Here is a 23,452-nt window from a genome sequence, read left to right as displayed (position 1 = left end):
GTCGTCACCCAGACTTCCCTAAGAAGGCAGAGTGCCGGAGTCACTAGGTACCTAGCGCTAGGCGTTTTTGGCGGACGGAGCAGAAGGAGGAGGGGGTGAAAGGGAGCGTTCTCATCCACAAAGGAGTCACCTCGTTTATGGCTGTTGGAGGGGGGTGCCTGAGAGTCGGCCGCAGCCGTGAAGGCCTGAGGCGGGGATTTATGACTGTCGGAGGAGGGGCCTGAGCATCCGCCGCACCCGTAAAGGCTTGAGGCGGGGATTTATGGCTGTTTGGGGAGGGCCCTGAGCGTCAGCCGCACCCGTAAAGGCTTGAGGCGGGGATTTATGGCTGTTTGGGGAGGGCCCTGAGGGTCTACCGCAGCCGTGAAGGCCTGAGGCAGGGAGAGTTCCCTCCTCATCCCCGAGCGTCAGGGCCTTGCCGGACGATCACGGTCAATGGCACTGTGATAGCTTGGGGAAGAGTGGCCCACCCCGGGGAAATTTTGCTTAAAAACTTTCAGCACTGATGGAAGGGATGGAGAATGCGTTTGACTGTCGGAGGAGGGGCCTGAGCGTCTGCCGCAGCCGTAAAGGCTTTGAGGCGGGGATTTATGGCTTTTGGAGGAGGGGCCTGAGGGTCCGCCGCAGCCGTGAAGGCCTGAGGCGGGGAGCGTTCCCTCCTCATCCCCGAGCGTCAGGGCCTTGCCGGACGATCACGGTCAATGGCACTGCGATAGCTCGGGGAAGAGTGGCCCACTCCGGGGGAAAACTTACCTAAAGGCCAGAGAGGAGTGGTGAGTGTGATGAGCCAGCGCCGGAAAAAGAGGACGAGGGCAAGCTGCTGCTGGTGTCGGGGGAAGACGGGGCCCAGTTGGGGTGTCCCGTCTCCCGGGTTTCGGCACCAATGAAAGGAAAGGAGTGACACATAGCAGCAATTCACCGGAGAGTTCCGCTTTATTAGGGAAAGGTGCTGGGTTATATAGGAGGGGGCATGAATTGATTGAGGTGTCACTTCTATGGGGCTGGTGGCTGTTGGCTAGGTGCTGGGATTGGGAGGGGGGCGAGAGGTGATTGGGCTTCAGGTGGCGCCGGCGGGAACTGAGGACCCCGAAGAGAAGCCGGAAGTTTGCCATCTTACTGGTGGGGACCCTTCAATGAGTATAAAATAGTAATCCACTGTGATTTAGATGTATATTTCTCTGATTACTAGTACAGTCAAGGCATCTTTTCACATGTGTAGCTGGCCATCAGGTCTTTTATAGGTTGTTATAAAAATTATCTTCAGAGTGTCCCTTAGATTCTTCCATAATATGAGAAAATGATAACAAGGCAAGTGTAAAAATATTAAGGAATGCTGTTAACCAATGACTGAATTTTTAAGCTGTTGGCCAGAATAAGAGCAGTCACTTTTATTTTTGTAAAGCTATGATTCATTCTCCAACTCATTGTAATCTGATTTGTTCTTCTGCTCACTCTATTTCTTTTTAAAGTGCGGCAGTTCAATGTAAGCCAACCCTTTCTATTTGTGTCTAGGCCTAGAGAACTCCATGTAGAATAAGAATACAATAAACCTGGCATTTGCAACAACTAGAGGATTTTTGTTACCCCAAGCAAGACTATGCCCTTGGGGAACCTGCATTTCTAGTTGAAAATATCCCTAAAGTAGATTTTACCTGGAGTGGGTGTGAGTCAGTCACAACAGCCAAACAATTTCATCAGGGGTTACTCAGATTACGTTACAGCCTTTCGATTAGAATGACATCTTGTTTGCCTCATATAAAATATTGTGCTTGAATGGGAGGTTTAGCAGTAAACAAGACCCAAAGGGTTCCTTGCTTTATGGAATTTTCATTCTTGAAGAGATTCTAAAATTAAGCCATGAATCACACAATTAATTGTTTAATTACAATTGGGATAATTGTCTGAAAGAGACTTACAGCATCATAAAGAAGATAAACAGTAGGAAGCCCAGACATAGTCTAGAGTGCAAGAGGCAGTGTGGATAGCCTCTAAGATGGCCCCTGTCTTAGTTCAGGCTGCCGTGACAAAACATCACAGACTTACACAACAAAAATGTATTCTTAACAATCCTGGAAACTGGGAAGTTCAAGGTCAACATGCCAGTTGTTTCTGGTGAGAATTCTCTTCCTGGCTTATAGGCAGCTACTGTATCCCTGTGTCCTCACAGGGAAGAGAGAGAGAGAAGGGACCAGGGAGAAGGATCGGGGAAAGGAAGGGAGAGGCAGAGAACTTCTTTTTGGTGTCTCTTCAGATAAGGACAGTAATCTTAACAAATGAGCCTCCCTCCTTGCCTTCTTACCTCCTTATAGAGCATGTATCCAAATACAGTCACATTGAGAGTTAGAACTTCAGCATATGAATTTGGTGGTGGTGGTGGTGGGGAACATGACACACTTTATCCCATAATGGACCCCAGTATTCTCTGCCTCATGATATTCATGCTCTTGTGTAGTCCCCTTGACTGTGGGCTCCACCTGGTAACTAAGAAAAAGAATATGGTAAAAGTGATGGGATGTTACTTGCGAGATTAGTTTACAAAAGGCCTGCGGCTGCTGTTGTGGATGTCATTGCTTGCTTGCTTGTTCTGAGGCAAGTCAGCTGCCATCTTGGTAGGTGTCCTGTGGAAAGGGCCTCATGGCAAGGAACAGAGAGAGGCCTCCAGTCAGTGAGGAACTGAAGCTCTGGATCCAATAGCTTACAAGAAACGGAATCCTGCCACCGACAGGAGTGAGCTTGGAAGCAAGCCCTTTTCCAGGTGAGCCTTCAGATGAGACTGCAGACTTTGCCTATAACTTGACTACAACTTCATGAAGACCTTGAAGCAGAGGCATCCAGCCAGACCTTCCTGGGTTCCTGATCCACAAAAATTGTGAGATAATAAATGTTTTTTTAAGTCATTGAATTTTGGGTAACGTATGCAGCAATAGATAACTAACACAAGGCACTTCTTGGAGGGAGTGACTCTTAGGGATATGAAATGTGATGGGAGTTACTAGGTGGCAGAATTGAAAGGAAAGCAAGATCGTTCTAGGCAAGGACACTGACACCATAGGGGCAAGGGCACCAGCAGAAATGTTGTTGACAGAGTGATCTCAGTGGTCAGTCCCTTCTGGGAAGCTCCTTGTCAGAACAGAGCTGCCTGCTCAAGCTCTCATTCCCTCCGGAGGCAGCCTGCAGCCAGTGACTGGTTGATGTCGGGTACAGAAGCACAGCTCTCTTGCCCCATCTTGGGACAACTCTGAAGGGCCATTCCAATTTTAGAGCTCCCCAGAGGGCTTGCATAGGCCTTTGCTGAGACTACATTGCAGCCCAACTTCTCCCTTTGCCCTGTTCCCATACCTTTTTTTCCAAGTGTTGATCACAAAAGCACTTTATAATAAATTTCTTGCATGCTAGAATATACTTCCTGGGGAGCCCAAGTATGACAGCTGGTGCCAGAAATGCCAGGAGTGGTTGAAGCAGAAGTCCCTAACATGGGATTTTTGGTGTTGGATGACCTGCTGCCAGGCTGGAGGGCTTTAATATAGTGCTTATCTTACATACTCTTTAAGCCATTTCCTTCACTGTCTTATCTGCACTGCCACTCTTAGTACCCACAGGTTGTTGATTGAACATCCATTTGGTCCTCCTCCTAATTGATCTTCTTATAGATAAAGAAATGAGAGATTTCATCTTCACCCTTTTATCTTCAGTACAAAAACTGCCTGGCCTTCACTCTGTGATCGACATGAACATTTATAATTTATGGGTAAGCTTGGTGCTCTTCTATTGTTTTTTTAATTTTTATGCCCCTCTTCCACCCCTACCCACAACCCCCTTTCAAAAAGTCGCTTGTTTGGGATCTTAAATTCCTCAATAATGACAGAGAGTTTCCAAGTTCCCTGTACTCTTGCCAGAGTTGGCATTTGTGAGGTGTCGGCAAAGGTTACTGGCTGGCGACAATGACCATAAACCATAGGAGACAGACTTCTAAGAGACTAGAAATTGAGCAAGCTGTCTGTCAAAATTAAAACCTTCCTAGTTTTTAGAATGCATCATCATATGTCTGAAAAATCCGTTTAAAGGCCAAAGATAAGACGGGCCGGCAATCAATGTGCGCAAACCGATTTCTAAATTTTATTTTCCAAATTGTAAAATAAATATAGACCATTCTATAGATCGTTTAGAAAGTAGGGAAAAACCCGCACGCCACCATCCGCACACAACGATTTAACCATCTTGACGCGTCCGGCTTGCCCGTTCGCTCTCCGCGGGTCAAGCCGGGACCTTCGCAGCTGCCGGACCGCGGCGCCCGGGGCGGTGCTGACGCGCCGGGTGCGCCGTCGCCACGGTAACCGCGGAAGCCCGGGGCCTCGGGCGCGGTGAGTCGGCGGTCCCAGCCCGAGGGCTGGTGGGAGGGAGGGGGAGGGGAAAGGGGGAGGGGCCGAGCCACCCGAGCCCGGTTGCTCGGGCGAGGCTGGAGGCGAGGCGGCTTCCGTGGCGGCGCGTGCCGGCTTCGCCTCTGCCCGGAGCTTCGCGGAGCGGCTCCCGCCCCTCGGGCAGCCTCGGGGGACCGTGGACGGCCTCTCGGGGACGCTGGCGCAAGGCCAGCTCTGGCGTCCGGAAGTGGCCGGTGTTCCCCGCGCCCGACCGGTGTTCTGGTTGCGCCGGGCGCTGCTCCTCCGTATCCTTTAACACGGGCCAGCCCTTTGTGTGGCTGCCCCTCGGGGCCTTCTCCTTAAGGTGGGTCGGAAAATCCTCAAGGGACTACATTTTTTGAAGAAAAAATTCAATTGGCTTAAGATCCTTAAGATGTATTCCTTTTAACTTCACACTACCTCGTGTGCATGCTTGCCCTTCGTTTACGCTTCTCCCAGTACCTGGCTGGCCCTTTTCTCTTGAGACTTGATACTGAAATCTCACCTCAGGAAGCCTTTGGAGACCTAATTTAGACGTCCAGCCTCCCTACTCTTAAAACACCCTTTGCTGACCTCCACTGTATCCCTCATCTCACTCTGTCTGCTGGTTCGCTTGTGTCTTGCCCACTAGACTGTGCCCGCCCGTGGGGTAGGGACCGTGATCTATGCGATTTCTATTTTTGGTGCCTTAGTGGCCTCAAAAAAGTTCACGTTTAGTTAGAAGGAAAAGTTTATAGCCTTGTTTTCCCACACCCATTCAATGTGGCAGAGCAGGTGCTATTCTCATTTCACAAATGAGGAAAGTGAGGTCGGAAAAGCTGCACAATTAAAAAGTACCAGAATCAGGATTGTCTTGGGCCTTCTGCCTTCATAGTTCCAGCCCTTCTGCTCTCCTCACCATGTCCATATTCTGTATGAACTTTTGGTTATATGTGTGTTGAAGTTGCAATTTTGATTCATGTTAATAACTTTTATGGGCAAAGAAGATGTAATTTATTTTTGCTTATGACTGATCTGGTTTCGTTCATAAGCATTCCCTCACTGACTATTAAAAAAAAAAGTTGAACTGTTCAATTGGTTTTAAAGTTTATTCCAATCTGTGATTGGTTTCTTTAGTTAATGTTTAATTTATCTAGTACAAAAATGCTTAGGTTCTCAGATAACTTCTCCCCTGATTCTCACCTTGAGATGGTGCCCTGGTATGTGAATACATGTGAATGGCTCATGAGATCAATGGGGAAGGGTCTGGGCTCATGTACCTTGTGAACAGGTGTCTCCTGGCTTGGTCAGGCCTCAATAGCTCCCCCTCCCTCTAGTTGCACTGAGCTTTTGCTGTGACTTCCCCTCCACCCTGGCTGGGTCGATTTGCCACACAGGCCTCCCTTTCTAGAGGACTTCCTTTCCCTGCTACAGGAACCAGGTGGCGGCAAGCCCCAGCAAGACTCAGCTACTCCTAGGTTTCATATATGTCCTATAACAGTGGCCCTCAAACTTTTTGGTCTCAGGACTCCATTACACTCTTTAAAAATTATTGATCCCCAAAAGCTTTCCTTTATGTGGGTTGTATCTATCTGTACAATACAGATTAAAAATATAGTAAGAAATAGAAATTAAAACTGACAATTTAAAGTGTTTCTTTCTTTTAATAGTAACAAATACAAACCTGTTATATGTTAAACAGAAATTACATGCTTCTCATGGAAAATAACTTTTCTAAAACAAAAATAATAGTGCAATTAAGTTTTTTCAAAATATAGAATGTCGATACAAGAAAGGAAAGCTATATTATTTTATTAGTACTTATAATCACAATAAAATATTTAAAAATTTTTATTTTAAATAGAACTCTAAAGCTTCTATGTGACAAGAAGAAAAAAAACAAAAAATAGAATTCTTTGCTCTGTTGTCACATGATAGAATGTAATGAAGGACATAGCAGTAGGCCACCAGGCACATGACAGGAGACTTTATGTTTATATTCCTATTCCTAATTAGATCTGTTTTTGAAGTCAAGCGTAAGAATAAATGCCCTGAAAGACTTCACTTTGTCCTTTTATTTCAGAAAGGCTGATTCTTTAGTCTACATTTGAAGTGGAATGGCCTTGAGTGTAACTATAAACCAGAATGACTTGAGGGTTAGTCCTAGTTCAGTGGTTCTCAAAGCATGGCCTGAGGAATCCCTAGAGATCCCTAAGACATTTTCTGGGAGTCTACCTGTCAAACTATCTTCATATTAATTTTTAGATGTTATTTGCTTTTATAATCTCATTCTCACATGTTACAGTGGTTTTCCAGAGGTCATGTGACAAATGATATTCCAACATCACATGTCATTTCAGTGAATGCAGAAGCAGATGTGAGAATCCATCTGTCTTCTATTCAGACAGATATCTATTAAAGAGATTTTTTAAAATGTAAAATAATGGCACTCTGTAAACTATAGTTATTTTTCTTAAGCTATATTTTTATGTTAACATAATTGTTTTAAGATGAATTAATAAACATTTTAAAGATTTTTCAGTTATAATTTCTAAGATGGTAAATATTGATAGATGTAACCCACATAAACAAAAATGTTGTGGGGGCGTTTCTCAAGTTTTAAGTGTAAAGAGCCCTGAGATCAAAGAATTTGAGAAACACTGCCCTAATCATGTTAGTTCTGGGCTGATAATGGAAATTAAGCTCCATTCAAGAGTCTTCTTGTGAAATACTCATAGTTTTGAGTATTCTGGGCTGAATCATATTTCCAGATTTGATCTAGTTTATCTCCAAATCTCTGAATTAACCTGGGGTCAGACTGATTTCTATATATAGAACAATCTGTCTGTAATCAAATGTTGGATAGTGGTGGAGTAGAAAATCCTTACTTAAACCCTATATAGGAAAAGTGTGTATTAAAAAAAAAAGAAAAAGATGTACCATCTTTTCTTTTGCTTCATGGATGCTTTTGCTGGAAGATTAATGGTATAGTGATGATGATAGCTTCTGCCTACTGGGTGCTCACCATATGCTTGGCACATGCATCATCTAATTTAGTTCTCAGAACGATCATATAAAGTAGGTTCTAATGTTAGTCCTATAAGTGATTAGCTAAATTGTCTGCTATTGTGCAGCTAATAAGTTGCAGGGTTGGATTGTGGACTCAAGCCTTTCTGACTCCAAAACTTGCTCTTGGCTGTGAAGAGAAGTAGTAGCAACTACAAGCCTAACATTAATAGTTATTGAACACACACGACATACCAAGAAAAGTAAGTTTGAAAGTGATGAAAGAGAAATACAAGGCTTGATCCTTGCCCCCATCCAGTGTGCAATCTAATTGAGTAGATGTCTTATGTACTGAAATAAATAGAAAACAATATAATGGCATATTTGGTAAGTTGTATTGTACAGACTGTATAGAATGGCCTTCAAAGTTTAGAGGAGGGACAGAGGCCCAGGTGCATTGTAGAGAGTAGTCAGGGAAAATTTTGGGAAGAAGGAAGGATTATAGTTTAGCCTTAATGGGATTTGGCTAGTAATCCTAGAATGGAGGAGAAAAAATCTATTCTAGGCCTAGTAGCAGGAATATATCTGAAATACAAATAGGATTGTCTCACTATTTGTAAGGTTTCATGTCTGGGCCCTTGCTAGGTGAGTGAGGAAAGGCATTCCAAACACATCCTGCCTCTATTGTCCAAGGGTTAAAAATGGATATATTTAGCAGAAATGTTCCAGAAGGTCATAACATTATTAACAGAGTGACAAAATAATTTATTGTGTAGTAGTAATAGGCACTTTTGAGAGTGAAAGAGGATGCTATTAAACATAACACCACAGGAATAGATGTAACGAACTGTCCTGATAACATTGGGACATATGTCACCCAAGCTATTAACCATAAGCGCATGCTGTCTAATTTCTGCTAGATTCTCTCATGTTGATTTCCTGGTATAGTCTCCATATTGGATTTTCAAGACTAATGTTTTTTCACAGTGTGTATTGCAACCCATTAATGGGTCATGAAATCAGTTTAGTGGGTGACACTTAGCCCTTAATAATAGAATGGGAGTAAAAACATCAGTATGTTACATGTAATAAGGATAAATAGTATTTTGCTTAATTATATATATGCAAATATACCCATATATGCAATGTATCCAGGACAAACGTGTCTATTATTACTGAACAATAAGTTTTTTGGTTATTCTATTAATAGATGTTATATATATTTACATATATATAATTAAAAAGAGATCATAAACTAATATATACTACATATTATAATAGAAAAATATATATACAGTATATAACACAATATAAACAATATATAAAATAATGTATAAATATTTGGATAGGACATCAGCTTCATAGTCTAAATTTGCTGTGCATGCTCTAGTCATCCTGCTTGCAAATAGTGAGAAGGAACTATGCTTTCCTAGAAGTTGCATACTATGTATCTACATCTTATTGTCGGCTACTTGGACATAAGGCTACACCATGTTGTAACAGAGACTGGGAAATAATCTTATTCCAACATAAATATTGGCTTAAAAAAATGTGGTTAAAGGAAAAGAGAATGGGATTCTGTTCCTACAGAAGGGGAGATTAGATTTTGGGGAAGACAACCATTAGTGCTATATCTGGGCCCCACACAATCATCAGGAGGCTGGAAATGAGCAGGTCCCAAGGGAGCTCTGGAAGATTAGAGCACGAGAACCACAGCATATTCTCCTAGCAGGAAGTTTGATCAATATACTGTTGCTGTTGCTTGTAATGAATGACCTTCAACTAGCCTCATGTCCTCGTGTCCCTTGTTCAAGAGTCAAGATCCTGGTCGTTTATACATAGAAGCTAAAAAACTGAACTTTGATACAGAGAACAGATTGGTGGTTGTCAGAGGCAGGGGGTGGGGGCAGGTGAAATGGGTGAAGGTGGTCAGAAGGTCCCAACTTCCATTTATAAGATAAATAGATTCTGGGGATGTATTGTACAATGTGGTTACTATAGTTAACAATACCGTATTGAATTGAATACAATACTGTATTGTATTTGAAAGTTATTAATAGATTAGATCTTAAAAGTTTTCTTCATAAGAAAAAAATTTTTGCTTAACTGTGTGAGGTGATGGATTTTACCTGAACTTACTGTGGTGATCATTTTGAAAAATATACATACATCAGATCATTATGTTGTACACCTTAAATGAATACAATGTTATATGTCCATAAAAAAAGGTAATTCAGAGATTAAAAACAATAACAAAAGGGTCAAGATACTGGGATTGAGCAGCTGAGTGGCTGTGCTTAAATTATGTGCCTGCCCCCAAGTGTGTGCTGCGACGGAGAGGAGGAGGGTCTTGCCTCTTTGACTTCTGTAGTGGAAAGTTACCTTTATATTACATTAGAATTCTCAAAAACGGAGACTGGGAGTGTGTGTGTGTGTGTGTGTGTGTGTGTGTGTGTGTGTGTGTGTGTGTGTGTTGGGAGGGTACAGAGCTGGATACAAGGCACTCAAAAGAATTATAAGTTTCCTCTACATTTATTTTGTAAAATGAAGGAAATGAATGAAACAATCTCAAAGATAAAATTTGGACCAAATCAGAGAAGTGCAAATTAAAACCACAATGAGATATCACCTCACACTAGTAAGGATCACCATCATCCAAAAGACAAAGAACAACAATGTTGGTGAGGATGTGGAGAAAGGGGAACCTCCCTACACTGCTGGTGGGAATGTAAACTAGTTCAACCATTATGGAAAGCAGTATGGAGGTTCCTCAAAAAATTAAAAATAGAAATACCATTTGACCCAGGAATTACCCTAAGAACACAGCAGCCCAGTTTGAAAAAGACAAATGTGCCCGTATGTTTATCACAGCACTATTTACAATAGCCAAGAAATGGAAGCAACCTAAGTGTCCATCAGTAGGTGAATGGATAAAGAAGATGTGGTACCTATACACAATTTAGCCATAAGAATATTATTCAGCCATAAGAAGAAAATAAATCTATCCATTTGCAACAACATGGTTGGAGCTAGAGGGTATTATGCTCAGTGAAATAAGCCAGGTGGAGAAAGACAAGTATCAAATGATTTCATTCATCTATGGAGTATAAGAACAAAGGAAAAACTGACGGAGCAAAACAGCAACAGACTCACAGAACCCAAGAATGGACAAATAGTTACCAAAGAGAAAGGGACTGGGGAGGATGGGTGGGAAGGGAGGGATAAGGTGGGGAAAAAAAGAAAGGGGGCATTATGATTAGCATGTATAATGTGGTGGTGGAGCATGGGGAGGGCTGTACAACACAGTGAAGACAAGTAGTGATTCTACAACATCTTAGTACGCTGATGGACAATGACTGCAATGGGGAATGTGGGGGGAACTTGGTGTTGGGGGGAGTCTAGTAAACATAATGTTCCTCATATAATTGTAGAGTAATGATAGAAAAAAGAAATTTTGGTTGATTGGCTACCTCAGTTCCCACTCCCAACTCCCCAACTACCTTCTACCTTGCTTGCTTCTATTACAGAGGCAGGAGAATCAAGGTCCTTGCCTTTTTTTTCTTTTCTTAAATATAGGAGCACAATCTGGCCTTTGAGATATAACTGGAAGTTTGCAGGGACTTGTTAGGAAAGATTTTGCTTTCCTCTTAAAAGGGATGGATGCCACTAGTATTCTCTGGGAGTTCTCCCTTTTTTTCTGCCATGAATGCAACTATGATGCCAGGAATTATGATAGCCATCTTGTCACCATGAGATGATAGTCATGATGAAAGATGAAAGTCTTACACATTATGACAAAAAGAAGGATAGAAACAGCTTGGATTGGTATTTTTTGAGCTGCTGAACTGTCTCCACCTTTGTATTTCTTGTTATGTAAGAAAACAAGCTCCTACTTTTAAAAGTCAATCATTATTTTTCTATTATTTGCAATCGAAGAAGTCCTAACTTCAATAGCTTGTAAGTGTTATACACATTTAGTAAAAGTAGAGATTAATATAGGCCTCTTTGAGATGTTATTCTGTCTAAATAGATTTCTCTTCTTTCTGACTTCTGCATTGACCAAATCTTGCCCATTCTTCATGGCCCAGCTTAAATGTCATTCTTTACTAAATATATGATTTTTTACCTCTCCCAAATCTTTCCTCTCCCTGTTCCTACAAACACTATCCTGAATCTTATGTTCAATCTTGCTTTTCTTCTTTTTAAAATAGTGTTACTGTGTCTAGTTGCTTTGAACTTTACAGAAATATATCTTGATATAGTCTTTTGGGTTTTCTTAAGTTTAATATTATTTTTCTAAGATTAATTCATGTTATTGTGTGCCTCATTTATGCTGTATAACACATTACCCCCAAATTTGGTAGCTTAAAATAGCACACATTCATTATCTCCCATTTATCTGGGTCAGGAATCACAACACAGCTTAGCTAGATCTTTAATTTCAGGGTCTTTTATGAGGCTGCAGTCACACTCATCTCAGGGTTCAGCTGGGGCAGATCCACTTCCACACTCAGTGGTTGTTGGCAGAATGAACTTCTTCAGAGGCTAATGAACTGAAGGCCTTGGTTCCTTACTGACTGTTGGCCAGAGGCTGCCCTGTCTTTCTTAAAGGGTGGTCCTCTCTGTCATAGTGTGTGCGAAGAGCCAGGGACAGAATCCAGCAAGACCAGTCACAGTCTGTTGTATCCAATCTATGGAAGTGACATCCCATTGCTGTTGCTCTTTTCTCTTCATTAGAAGAAGATCACTGTGTCTAGCCTGTATGCAAGGGGAGAGAGTCACACAAGGGTGTGAACACCAGGAGGGAGGAGCCATGTCAGAAGCTGCCTACCACATGGGGGGCCATTGTAATGTGTTCATTTTAATTACTGTATAATCTTGTGTGTAAGTATGCACAGTCTAGGCTCCTGTTCTGGGGCATTGTTTTTTTTTCCTGCCCAGGATTTTTGCTGTTATGAACAGTGATGCTACATTCTGGTACATATGAGAGGACCATGCTACTCTTCTCTGAATTATTGCCAATTTAGTATATCTTCCACCAGACTGAGCATTATTAAAATTTCCTTGGTTAATTCTACCTGGAATTAATGTCATCCCTTCTAAATGCCCACAGCACTTCATCTCTTATGATATGTAGCACTTGTCACCTTTTATTACACTTATTTTGTACATGTCATATTTCCTCCTTTGAGATAGTAAGTTGTGGAGGGCAGGAAGTAAGTTTCATGCATCTTTGTACTTTACATAGTGCCTACATAGCACTCATTATAATAGTAAGCTTTCAGTAAGCATTACTGAGTGAATGAATTCTGTCTAAACATCAGTGCCTAAATTTTAAGGTCTTAATAATCTGGCTCTAATGATCCAGTATTTCTCACTTCTCCCCAACATGGACCCTTGTTTATGCAGGTGAGTCTCTTTGACTTTCTCTTTCAATCTTTTCCTAATGAATCTAACCCACATTGGTCTCTTTTTTTCTCCTATTCTTGTTGAATTTACTGTTTATATCTCACATTCAGCCTTTTGGTATATATTCAGTCACTGTATTGACTTATAGTAGGTGTATAATAAACTTTATTGATTGAATGGATGAAGTATTTCTAATTATTTTATATAACTTTATAATCATTTTCAACCAGTTAAGCATTTTCACCCCAACTGTATTGCCAATTCACTGGTCAAGAAACAAATACTGATTTGTTTGGATAGATTTCTATTACTTTTTTTTGGTCCTAGGTATTTTTGGAGTTAATGGAGTCAGAAGGACCTGTGGAGTCAGAGAGTTCGGAAAACTCAGCATTTTTCTCACAGCAAGAAGAAGATGTTGAAGAAGAAGACGACACCAAAGCACCGGATGGAACAGGCACCGTCAATCCCTTTGTACAGCTGGCTCTCACTGGGGATGTAGAAGGCTTGCAGAAGATTTTTGAGGACCGTGAGAACCTTCATCATGAGCAGGCCATGCAGCTACTCTTAGAAGAAGACATCATTGGGAGAAATTTGTTGTATGCGGCTTGCATGGCTGGGCAAAGTGATGTGATCAGAGCTTTGGCTAAATATGGTGTAAATCTGAATGAGAAAACCACTAGAGGTATTTTTTCTTTTCTCTTTTATCAGTATTGTGATTATCTAATGATGGTATGCACTATCTTTAAAGTTGGGTAAATTTGATGTGCCTGCTTTATATTTTGCATTTATTACATATGTATACAAAGATGAATGTATGTGTGCATGTACATGTTGCTATAATATAGCATAGTAGTTAAGAACTTCACTATTGTGAAGTAGTTAAGTAGCATAGTAGTTAAGAACAGACTTCACTATTGTTAGCTGTGTAAATTGGGTAAATTACCTATTCTTTTTGTGTCTGTTTCTTCATCTATGAAGTGGGGATAATAATTGTGCTTTCCTTATAGGGTGTTAATGAGGATTAAGTAAAATAATAAATATAAATATCTTATCACAGTACTTGGCACATAATAAGTTGATATACAGAAAATAATTAATAATTATTTCTTTCCTTTGAAGAGTTACTGGTTTTAGTAATTATCTATACTTTTAATTCAATCATTTGTTTTTTCAGATTACAAATACAATACATGGTCACTGTAGAAAATAAAATAATGATCTCTAGCAAATAGGGAATATGTATTTTCTTCATGCTCACATGGAACATTTAAAAAAATTGACCACATGTTAGGCCGTAAGGGAAATCTTAACAAATATCAAAGAATCTTTGGCTTGCAGTGTTTGGTGTCTGACCACAATAAAATAAAATTAGAAAATAGTAACAAAAACATAACTGAAAATCTATAAATTTGGAAGCAAAAATATACTTTAAATCATCTGTTGGTCACAGAAAATATAATAGAAATGATGAAATATTTCAATGGCAACAGGATTACTATATGTCAGACCTATGGAATAAAGTAATTTAAATTCTAGTTTAATGCATGTATTAGAATATAGGAAACATTGAAAACCAGGAAGCAAAGCATCTGACTCAAAGACTTAGAAAAACAACTGAGTGATCCGCAGGGAGTAGAAGAAAAGAAATAATAGAGTAAAATGATGACATTGAAAATAACAAAGTAATAGGGAGAATCAACAAGTCAAAATCTGATTAAGTGAAGAAGACAGAGAGTTGAAAAACCTTTGATAACATTTATAAGATTTGATAATTTTCAATATTTGATGGTATTAGAGAGAGAGCACAAATAATATTTTGAATTTTTTATGGGAGCATTCACACAAGAACTAAGATTTAAAAAAATCATTAGAAAATATAAACAAATTCATGACAATACATTTGAAAACTTGGATGAAATGGATAATTTTCAAATAAAATATAAATTACCAAAGTTGACTCAAGAAACAAATAGAACTCTTGACCAAATCAATGCTTATTTAAAAAAATTGAATAGGTAATCAAAATCTGCCTCCTCCTCAACCCCCACCTAATTCCAGACTCAAATATTTTAAGAGGTAAGGTTTACTACATTTTTAGGGAAAAGGACTCTCTAGCTTATACAAATGTTCCAGAGAGTATATATAAAGAGAGTTGGAAAACTGCTTAACATGTTTTATGAGTGATATAACTTTTATAGCAAAACTGCATAAGGAAAGTACTAGAAAGGAAATTAGAAACTCATTTAATCACATAGATGCAAATATCTTAAATAAAATATTAACAAATTAAATCTAAGATTGTGTATTAAAAAGTTAATTGGACTAGCTTGGGTTTATTCCATTAATGGGAGGATGGTTTGAACATTAGAAAAAATATTAGTATACTTTGTTACATTAAAAGATTAAATGAACAAAACCACATGATTATCTTAACAAATATAGAAAAATCTTAAAAAAAAATGTAGCACTCATTCATGATGAAAGCTCTTAGGACATAGGAATATAAGAAACTTTCCTTAAGACTTTCAATCAAAAATGTGAAGTAAACTTACTACTATTGAATCTTTAGAAAACTCTTTAAAGTCAGAAACAAGACTGTAATGTTCACTATCATGGCTTCTATTCATCATTCATCATTTTTTTATTTTGGTATCATTAATCTACAATTACATGAGGAACATTCTGTTTACTAGGCTCCCCCCTTCACCAAGTCCACCCCACAAACCCCATTATAGTCATTGTCCATCAGCATAGTAACACGCTGTAGAGTCACTACTTGTCTTCTTTGTGTTGCACAGCCTCCTCATGCCTCCTGCCACATTATACATGCTAATCATAGTGCCCATTTCTCCCCCACCCCCTTGTCACTCCCTTCCCACCCATGCTCCCTAGTCTCTTTTCCTTTGGTAACTGTTAGTCCATTCTTGGGTTCTGTGATTCTGCTGCTGTTTTGTTCCTCCAGTTTTTTCTTTGTTCTTATACTACACATATGAGTGAAATCATATGGTACTTCTCTTTCTCTGCCTGGCTTACTTCACTGAGCATAATACTCTCTAGCTCCATCCATGTTGCAAATGGTAGGATTTTTTTTTCTTCGTATGGCTGGATAATATTCCATTGTGTATATGTACCACATCTTCTTTATCCATTCATCTACTGATGGACACTTAGGTTGCTTCCATTTCTTGGCCATTATAAATAGTGCTGTGATAAACATAGGGGTGCATCTGTCTTTTTCAAACTGGGCTCCTGCATTCTTAGGGTAAATTCCTAGAAGTGGAATTCCTGGGTCAAATGATATTTCTATTTTGAGCTTTTTGAGGAACCTCCATACTGCTTTCCACAATGGTTGAACTAATTTACATTCCCACCAACAGTGTAGGAGGGTTCCCCTTTCTCTACAACCTCGCCAACATTTGCTGTTGTTTGTCCTTTGGATGGTGGCGATCCTTACTGGTGTGAAGTGATATCTCATTGTGGTTTTAATTTGCATTTCTCTGATGACTAGTGATGTGGAGCATCTTTTCATGTGTCTGTTGGCCATCTGAATTTCTCCTTTGGAGAACTGTCTGTTCAGCTCCGCTGCCCATTTTTTAATTGAATTATTTGCTTTTTGTTTGTTGAGGTGCGTGAGCTCTTTATATATTTTGGATGTCAGCCCTTTGTCAGATCAGCCATTTATGAATATATTCTCCCATACTGTAGGACGCCTTTTTGTTCTATTGATGGTGTCCTTTGCTGTACAGAAGCCTTTTCAACTTGATATAGTCCCACTTGTTCATTTTTGCTTTTGTTTCCCTTGCCTGGGGAGATATGTTTATGAAGAAGTTACTCATGTTTATGTCCAAGAGATCTTTGCCTATGTTTTTCTCTAAGAGTTTTATGGTTTCGTGACTTACATTCAGGTCTTTGATCCATTTTGAATTTACTTTTGTGTATGGGGTTAGACAATGATCCAGTTTCATTCTCTTACATGTAGCTGTCCAGTTTTGCCAGCACCATCTGTTGAAGAGACTGTCATTTCCCCATTGTATGTCCATGGTTCCTTTATCATTTATTAATTGACTATATATGTTTAGGTTAATGTCTGGAGACTCTTTTCTGTTCCACTGGTCTGTGGGTCTGTTCTTGTGCCAGTACCAAATTGTCTTGATTACTGTGGCTTTGTAGTAGAGCTTGAAGTTAGGAAGCAATATCCCCCCCAACTTTATTCTTCCTTCTCAGGATTGCTTTGGCTATTCGGGGTCTTACGTGGTTCCATGTGAATTTTTGAACTATTTGTTCCAGTTCGTTGAAGAATGCTGTTGGTAATTTGATAGGGTTTGCATCAAATCTGTAGATTGCTTTGGGCAGGATGGCCATTTTGACAATATTAATTCTTCCTAGCTGAGAGCATGGGATGAGTTTCCATTTGTTAGTGTCCTCTTTAATTTCTCTTAAGAGTGTCTTATAGTTTTCAGGGTATAGGTCTTTCATTTCCTTGGTTAGGTTTATTTCTAAGTATTTTATTCTTTTTGATGCTATTGTGAATGGAATTGTTTTCCTGATTTCTCTTTCTGTTAGTTCATTGTTAGTGTATAGGAAAGCCACAGATTTCTGTGTATTAATTTTGTATCCTGCAACTTTGCTGTATTCCAATATCAGTTCTAGTAGTTTTAGAGTGGAGTCTTTAGGGTTTTTTATGTACAGTATCATGTCATCTGCAAATAGTGACAGTTTAACTTCTTCTTTACCCATCTGGATTGCTTGTATTTCTTTGTTTTGTCTAATTGCTGTAGCTAGGACCTCCAGTACTATGTTGAATAACAGTGGGGAGAGTGGGCATCCCTGTCTTGTTCCCTATCTTAGAGGAAAAGCGTTCAGGTTCTTGCTGTTCAATATGATGTTAGTTGTGGGTTTATCATATATGTCCTTTATTATGTTGAGGTACTTGCTCTCTATACCCATTTTGTTGAGAGTTTTTATCATGAATGGATGTTGAATTTTGTCGAATGCTTTTTCAGCATCTATGGAGATGGTTGTGTGGTTTTTGTCCTTTATGTGGTGGATGATGTTAATGGATTTTTGAATGTTGTACCATCCTTGCATCCCTGAGATGAATCCCACTTGGTCATGGTGTATGATCCTTTTGGTGTATTTTTGAATTCGGTTTGCTAGTATTTTGTTGAGTATTTTTGCATCTATATTCTTCAGGGATATTGGTCTGTAATTTTCTTTCTTGGTGGGGTCTTTGCCTGGTTTTGGTATTAGGGTGATGTTGGCTTCATAGAATGAGTATGGGAGTATTCACTCCTCTTCTAATTTTTGGAAAACTTTAAGGAGAATGGGTATTATGTCTTCTCTGTATGTCTGATAAAATTCTGAGGTAAATCCATCTGGCCCAGGGGTTTTGTTCTTGGGTAGTTTGTTGATTAGAGCTTCAATTTCTTTGCTCGTAATTGGTTTGTTTAAATTTTCTGTTTCTTCCTTGATCAGTCTTGGAAGGTTGTATTTTTCTAGGAAGTTGTCCATTTCTTCTAGGTTTTTCAGCTTGTTAGCATATAGGTTTTCATAGTATTCTCTAATAATTCTTTGTATTTCTGTGGGGTCTGTCATGATTTTTCCATTCTCATTTCTGATTCTGTTGATGTGTGTTCATTCTCTTTTTCTCTTAGTAAGTTTGGCTAGAGGCTTATCTATTTTGTTTATTTTCTGAAAGAACCAGATCTTGGTTTTGTTGATTTTTTATTTTGTTTTATTCTTCTCAATTTTATTTATTTCTTCTCTGATCTTTATTATGTCCCTCCTTCTGCTGACTTTAGGCCTCATTTGTTCTTCTTTTTCCAATTTCGGTAATTGTGACGTTTGACTATTCATTTGGGATTGTTCTTCCTTTTTTAAGTAAGCCTGGATTGCTATATACTTTCCTGTTAAGACTGCTTTTGCTGCATCCTACAGAAGTTGGGGCTTTGTGTTGTTGTTGTCATTTGTTTCCATACATTGCTTGATCTCTATTTTAATTTGGTCATTCACTTATTGATTATTTAGGAGCATGTTGTTAAGCCTCCATGTGTTTGTGGGCCTTTTTGCTTTCTTTGTACAATTTACTTCTAGTTTTATACATCTGTGGTCTGAGAAGTTGGTTGGTAGAATTTCAGTCTTTTTGAATTTACTGAGGCTCTTTTTGTGGCCTAGTATGTGGTCTATTCTGGAGAATGTTCCATGTGCACTTGAGAAGAATGTGTATACTGTTGCTTTTGGATGTAGAGTTCTGTAGATGTCTATTAGATCCATCTATTCTAGTGTGTTGTTCAGTGCCTCTGTGTCCTTACTTATTTTCTGTCCAGTGGATCTATCCTTTGGGGTGAGTGGTGTGTTGAAGTGTCCTAAAGTGAATACATTGCATTCTATTTCCTCCTTTAGTTCTGTTAGTATTTGTTTCACATATGTTGGTGCTCCTGTTTTGGGTGCATATATATTTATAATGGTTATATCCTCTTGTTGGACTGAGCCCTTTATCATTATGTAATGTCCTTCTTTATCTCTTGTTACTTTCTTTGATTTGAAGTCTATTTTGTCTGATATTAGTGCTGCAACACCTGCTTTTTTCTCCGTTGTTTGCATGAACTATCTTTTTCCATCCCTTGACTTTTAGTCTGTGCATATCTTTGGGTTTGAGGTGAGTCTCTTGTAAGCAGCATATAGATGGGTCTAGCTTTTTTATCCATTGTATTACTCTTTTAATTGGTGTCTTTTAATTGGTGCATTCAGTCCATTTACATTTAGGGTGATTATTGAAAGATATGTACTTATTGCCATTGCAGGCTTTAGATTTGTGGTTACCAAAGGTTCAAGGTTAGCTTCTTTAGTATCTTACTTTCTAACTTAACTCGCTTATTGAGCTATTTTAACACTGTCCAGTGATTCTTTATTTCTCTCCCTTCTTATTCCTCCTCCTCCATTCTTGATACGTTGGTTGTTTTAGTCTGTTCTCTTTTGTGTTTCCTTTGTGAGTAGTTGATTTTATTTTTTGCCTTTAGTTAGTATTTGGTTGGTCTGCTTTCTTTGCTGTGGTTTTATTTTCTCTGGTAACATCTATTTAGTCTTAGGAGTGCTCCCATCTAGAGCAGTCCCTCTAAAATACCCTGTAGAGGTGGTTTGTGGGAGGCAAATTCCCTCAACTTTTGCTTGTCTGGCAATTGTTTAATCCCTCCTTCACATTTAAATGATAATCGTGCTGGATACAGTATTCTTGGTTCAAGGCCCTTCTGTTTCACTGCATTCAGTATATCATGCCATTCTCTTCTGGCCTGTAAGGTTTCTGTTGATAAGTCTGATGATAGCCTGATGGGTTTTCCTTTGTAGGTGACCTTTTTTCTCTCTCTGGCTGCCTTTAATACTCTGTCCTTGTCCTTGATCTTTGCCATTTTAATTATTATGTGTCTTGGTGTTGTCCTCCTTGGGTCCCTTCTGTTGGGAGTTCTGTGTACTTCCATGGTCTGTTCGATTATTTCCTCCCCCAGTTTGGGGAAGTTTTCAGCAATTATTTCTTTGCATACACTTTCTATCCCTTTTTCTCTCTCTTGTTCTTCTGGTACCCTTATAATATGGATATTGTTCTTTTTGGATTGATCACACAGTTCTCTTAATATTGTTTCATTCCTGGAGATCCTTTTATCTCTCTGTGCATCAGCTTCTCTATGTTCCTGTTCTCTGATTTCTATTCCATTAATGGCCCTTTGCACCTCATCCTGTCTGCTCTTAAGTCCTTCCAGAGTTTGTTTCATTTCTATAATCTCCTTCTGGACTTCATCCCTTAGCTTTTGCGTATTTCTCTGAAGATCTATCAGCATGGTTATGACCTTTATTTTGAATTCTTTTTCAGGAAGATTGGTTAGGTCTATCTCCTTCTCTGAGGTTGACTCTGTGATTTTGGTCTGGATCAAATTCTTCTGCCTTTTCGTGGTGATAGAGGTAGTTGTGGGGAGCTGGCTTGTGTGTAGGCTGGGAGAATGTCCTTCCTTGCTGGTTTGTGACCTTCCTCTTCTGGGAGAACAGTGACCCCTAGCGGCTTGTGCTGGGCAGCTGTGCGCAGACGGGGTGTCTGATTCTTGCCTGGCAGCTGTGAAAGAAGCTCTGCCCAGTTGCTGTGGGCATGGTCGGTTCTGCTATGGCAGAGTGGCGCCGGAGGGGGAATGGGCGGGAGGGACATCTGAGCTGGACTGCCACTCAGGGGTTTGGGGCACCCGGAGTTCCCCAGGATTCCCAGTTACTGGGCTGATTGCACCGGGGCGCTTCCGTCCAGCTGTGAGGCCCCTGTCCCTTTAAGATTTTCAAAGGGCACTCGCTTTTCTTTTGTCCCAGGGGCACTGGCTGTGGCGACCCCCTCAACCGTCCTCTTTCCCTAGTATCCAGCACACCATGCACTGTGTGTCTGCGCTCTCGGTGCGGATGGCTAGGGCTGGGTGATTAGCAGTCCTAGGCTCCCTCTCCCTCACTGCCCCAACTCCTCTGCTCCCGCTGGGAGCTGGGGTGAGGGGTACTTGTGTCCCGCCGGTTGCAGCTTGTATCTTACCCCCTTCACAAGTGTAAGATGTAGTTTCTCGCAGGTGTAGATGTAGTTTGGCTGTTGTCCTGTGTCTTCTGGTCTCTCTTTTAGGAATAGTTGTATTTGTTGTATTTTCAAAAATATATGTAGTTTTGGGAGGAGATTTCCGCTGCTCTACTCACACTGCCATCTAGGCTCTGCCCCTGACATTGCTATGATTTTATTCCACTACTGTAATTACTGTGTCAGCAGAAAAAAAACCCAGTGTATTAGAGGCACGAAACAACATGATTTGGAGAAATCAGAGTCTTGTACAACTGGTGGTAGACAGATTGTAGGAAATGTTCTAGATAGGTGAGTATTTTGCTCCATATAGCCTTTTGTTCTTGACTATCAGTTCTTAGATCTTGAGCTCCTCATTGACCTTCATTAATTTATAGTAAAGTTGAGGAAAGTACTTATCTTCTCTGTGTTTTTGTTTCCTTATCTATAAATGAGAAAAATACTAGTGCCCAATCCATAGGATTATAGTGAGGATCAAATGAGTTGATACTTGTGAAGTGCATGGAAGAGTGCCTGTGTAGAGGAAAATATTTCATTTCTTCTGTCTGGTCTTCTGCCTTACTCTGGACTACCTGTTCAATTGACTTTGTCTGTATTTAAGAAGTAGTAGTCTTCCAGAAAGAGATTATTTTCTTCTTAGAATCAACCCCAGTCCTTCCCAGTTCCATTTACGTCCCTTTCTTTCTTCTGGGATTTCTGATGTGTAGACTTCTGTATCCTGCTCCTGAGATCCAGCACTCATGGACAACAAGATGGGAGAACTTTAGGAAAGTCCTCTTCTTGTCTGGATGCTTTTAAAATTGTCTTATTTAAATGCTTTTCTTCTCGTGGGAAGGCAATGGGGTTAATGTACTAAAAGGATAAGTGTATTTCTTTCTAGGAAACAGATAATCTACAACAAGGGAAAAAGCATGTAAGGTTATAAATTCCTTGGTAAACACCTCTCTGCTTAGAAATGTCATTTTCTTGTTTTTAAATTGTATATATTAAAAAATAGGGGAAAAAATATATGTCACTGTTGGTCTGAAACTTCAGCCTGAGAAATGCAATGGCAATGTCAAGAGCCACAACATCTCATCTGAATGACCTGCTCCTGTTAGCAGTGTATTATCTGCTAATAATACCCACAGCATAGGGTTATTGGGAGGATTAAATGAAGTGGTAGTGCATTAAGTGCCTAGTAGTCAGTAGACTCAGTACATCTGTAGGTACCCCCTCCCTGGACCATTCAGCTGATTGACAACTTCCATCTTCAGGCAGAAGGCAGAAACAACAGTGATATCTTGATGCCATCTTGTAGGGGGTAAAGGCATAATAAATTCTTGGGCCAGTCTCTTTTTCTTGGCATATTGAAAAATTTTCCCTTGTTGTACAATTAAAAAGTTGGGCCTTAGAGGGGAAGATACGTGAATTTTGACTGATCCTGGAGTAGTTCACTTCATGCTGCTTTTCATTCCTTCTAACCCTGTATTATCCCTTCTGGTTATGATGTCCTCAAGACAAAGATAGTTTACAACTTGGTCCAAGACAGACCCAGGACTGTGGAAAGTGGCATAATAGGGAGCCAAGGCAGAGGTTTTTGAAAGGAAGTGGAGTGGGTTACTCTCTTTCCCTGCTGTAGCCAGTGGCACCCATTTGGGTGCTGTTTTCTGCCCCTTATAAACTCTTTATTTGGCAACAGACCCAGCTTTCCCTTTGGCTTCTTACTCCCAGTGTGGCCTTGAGCAAGGTATAGTCTCTCTGACTTTCACTTTCCTCTGTATCCGTTGATGGAGCTAATAATACCCACAGTATAAGGTTATTGGGAGGATTAAATGAAGTGGTAGTGCATTAAGTGCCTAGTAGTCAGTAGATTCAGTACATGCTAGTTCATTCATTTACTCATCTTTTGTAGCAGCATTGCATGCCTCTTTGGCCTGTTAAGTGAGTCATAAGTATATCTGTGTGGGTAAATTGAAACAGTGAACTTCTGACTTGATTTTTTTAAACCAGTCTGAAAAAAATTTAAAGCTAACTCCCGTTTTCCACCTTTACAATTATATCTCATGATAGTCATCTTGGTAAGCCTAAA

At 39.9% G+C, this 23,452-nt stretch overlaps 1 protein-coding gene across 3 annotated transcripts in view; it reads left to right on the top strand.

Moving 5' to 3' along the window:
• Positions 1-617: 617 nt before the first annotated feature.
• The window catches only part of ANKRD45 (ankyrin repeat domain 45), a 44,532-nt gene continuing 21,697 nt past the window's right edge, over positions 618-23,452 (top strand). Inside the window, exons 1-2 of one of the 3 annotated variants that reach the window (XM_073216771.1) lie at positions 618-773; positions 13,119-13,473. In XM_073216771.1, coding sequence (XP_073072872.1) covers positions 13,134-13,473 — 340 coding nt within the window. In that variant the 5' untranslated portion in view covers positions 618-773; positions 13,119-13,133. Of the gene's footprint in view, positions 774-4,180; positions 4,362-4,404; positions 4,723-13,118; positions 13,474-23,452 lie in introns of those variants that run through there. The other 2 variants (XM_037013709.2, XM_017641121.3) reach the window with 2 other exon arrangements.

Source organism: Manis javanica, chromosome 11, assembly GCF_040802235.1.
Source record: "Manis javanica isolate MJ-LG chromosome 11, MJ_LKY, whole genome shotgun sequence".
Lineage (NCBI taxonomy): Eukaryota > Metazoa > Chordata > Mammalia > Pholidota > Manidae > Manis > Manis javanica.
The sequence above is the reverse complement of the archived record's forward strand: the minus strand, read 5'-3'. Positions and strand labels throughout refer to the sequence as shown.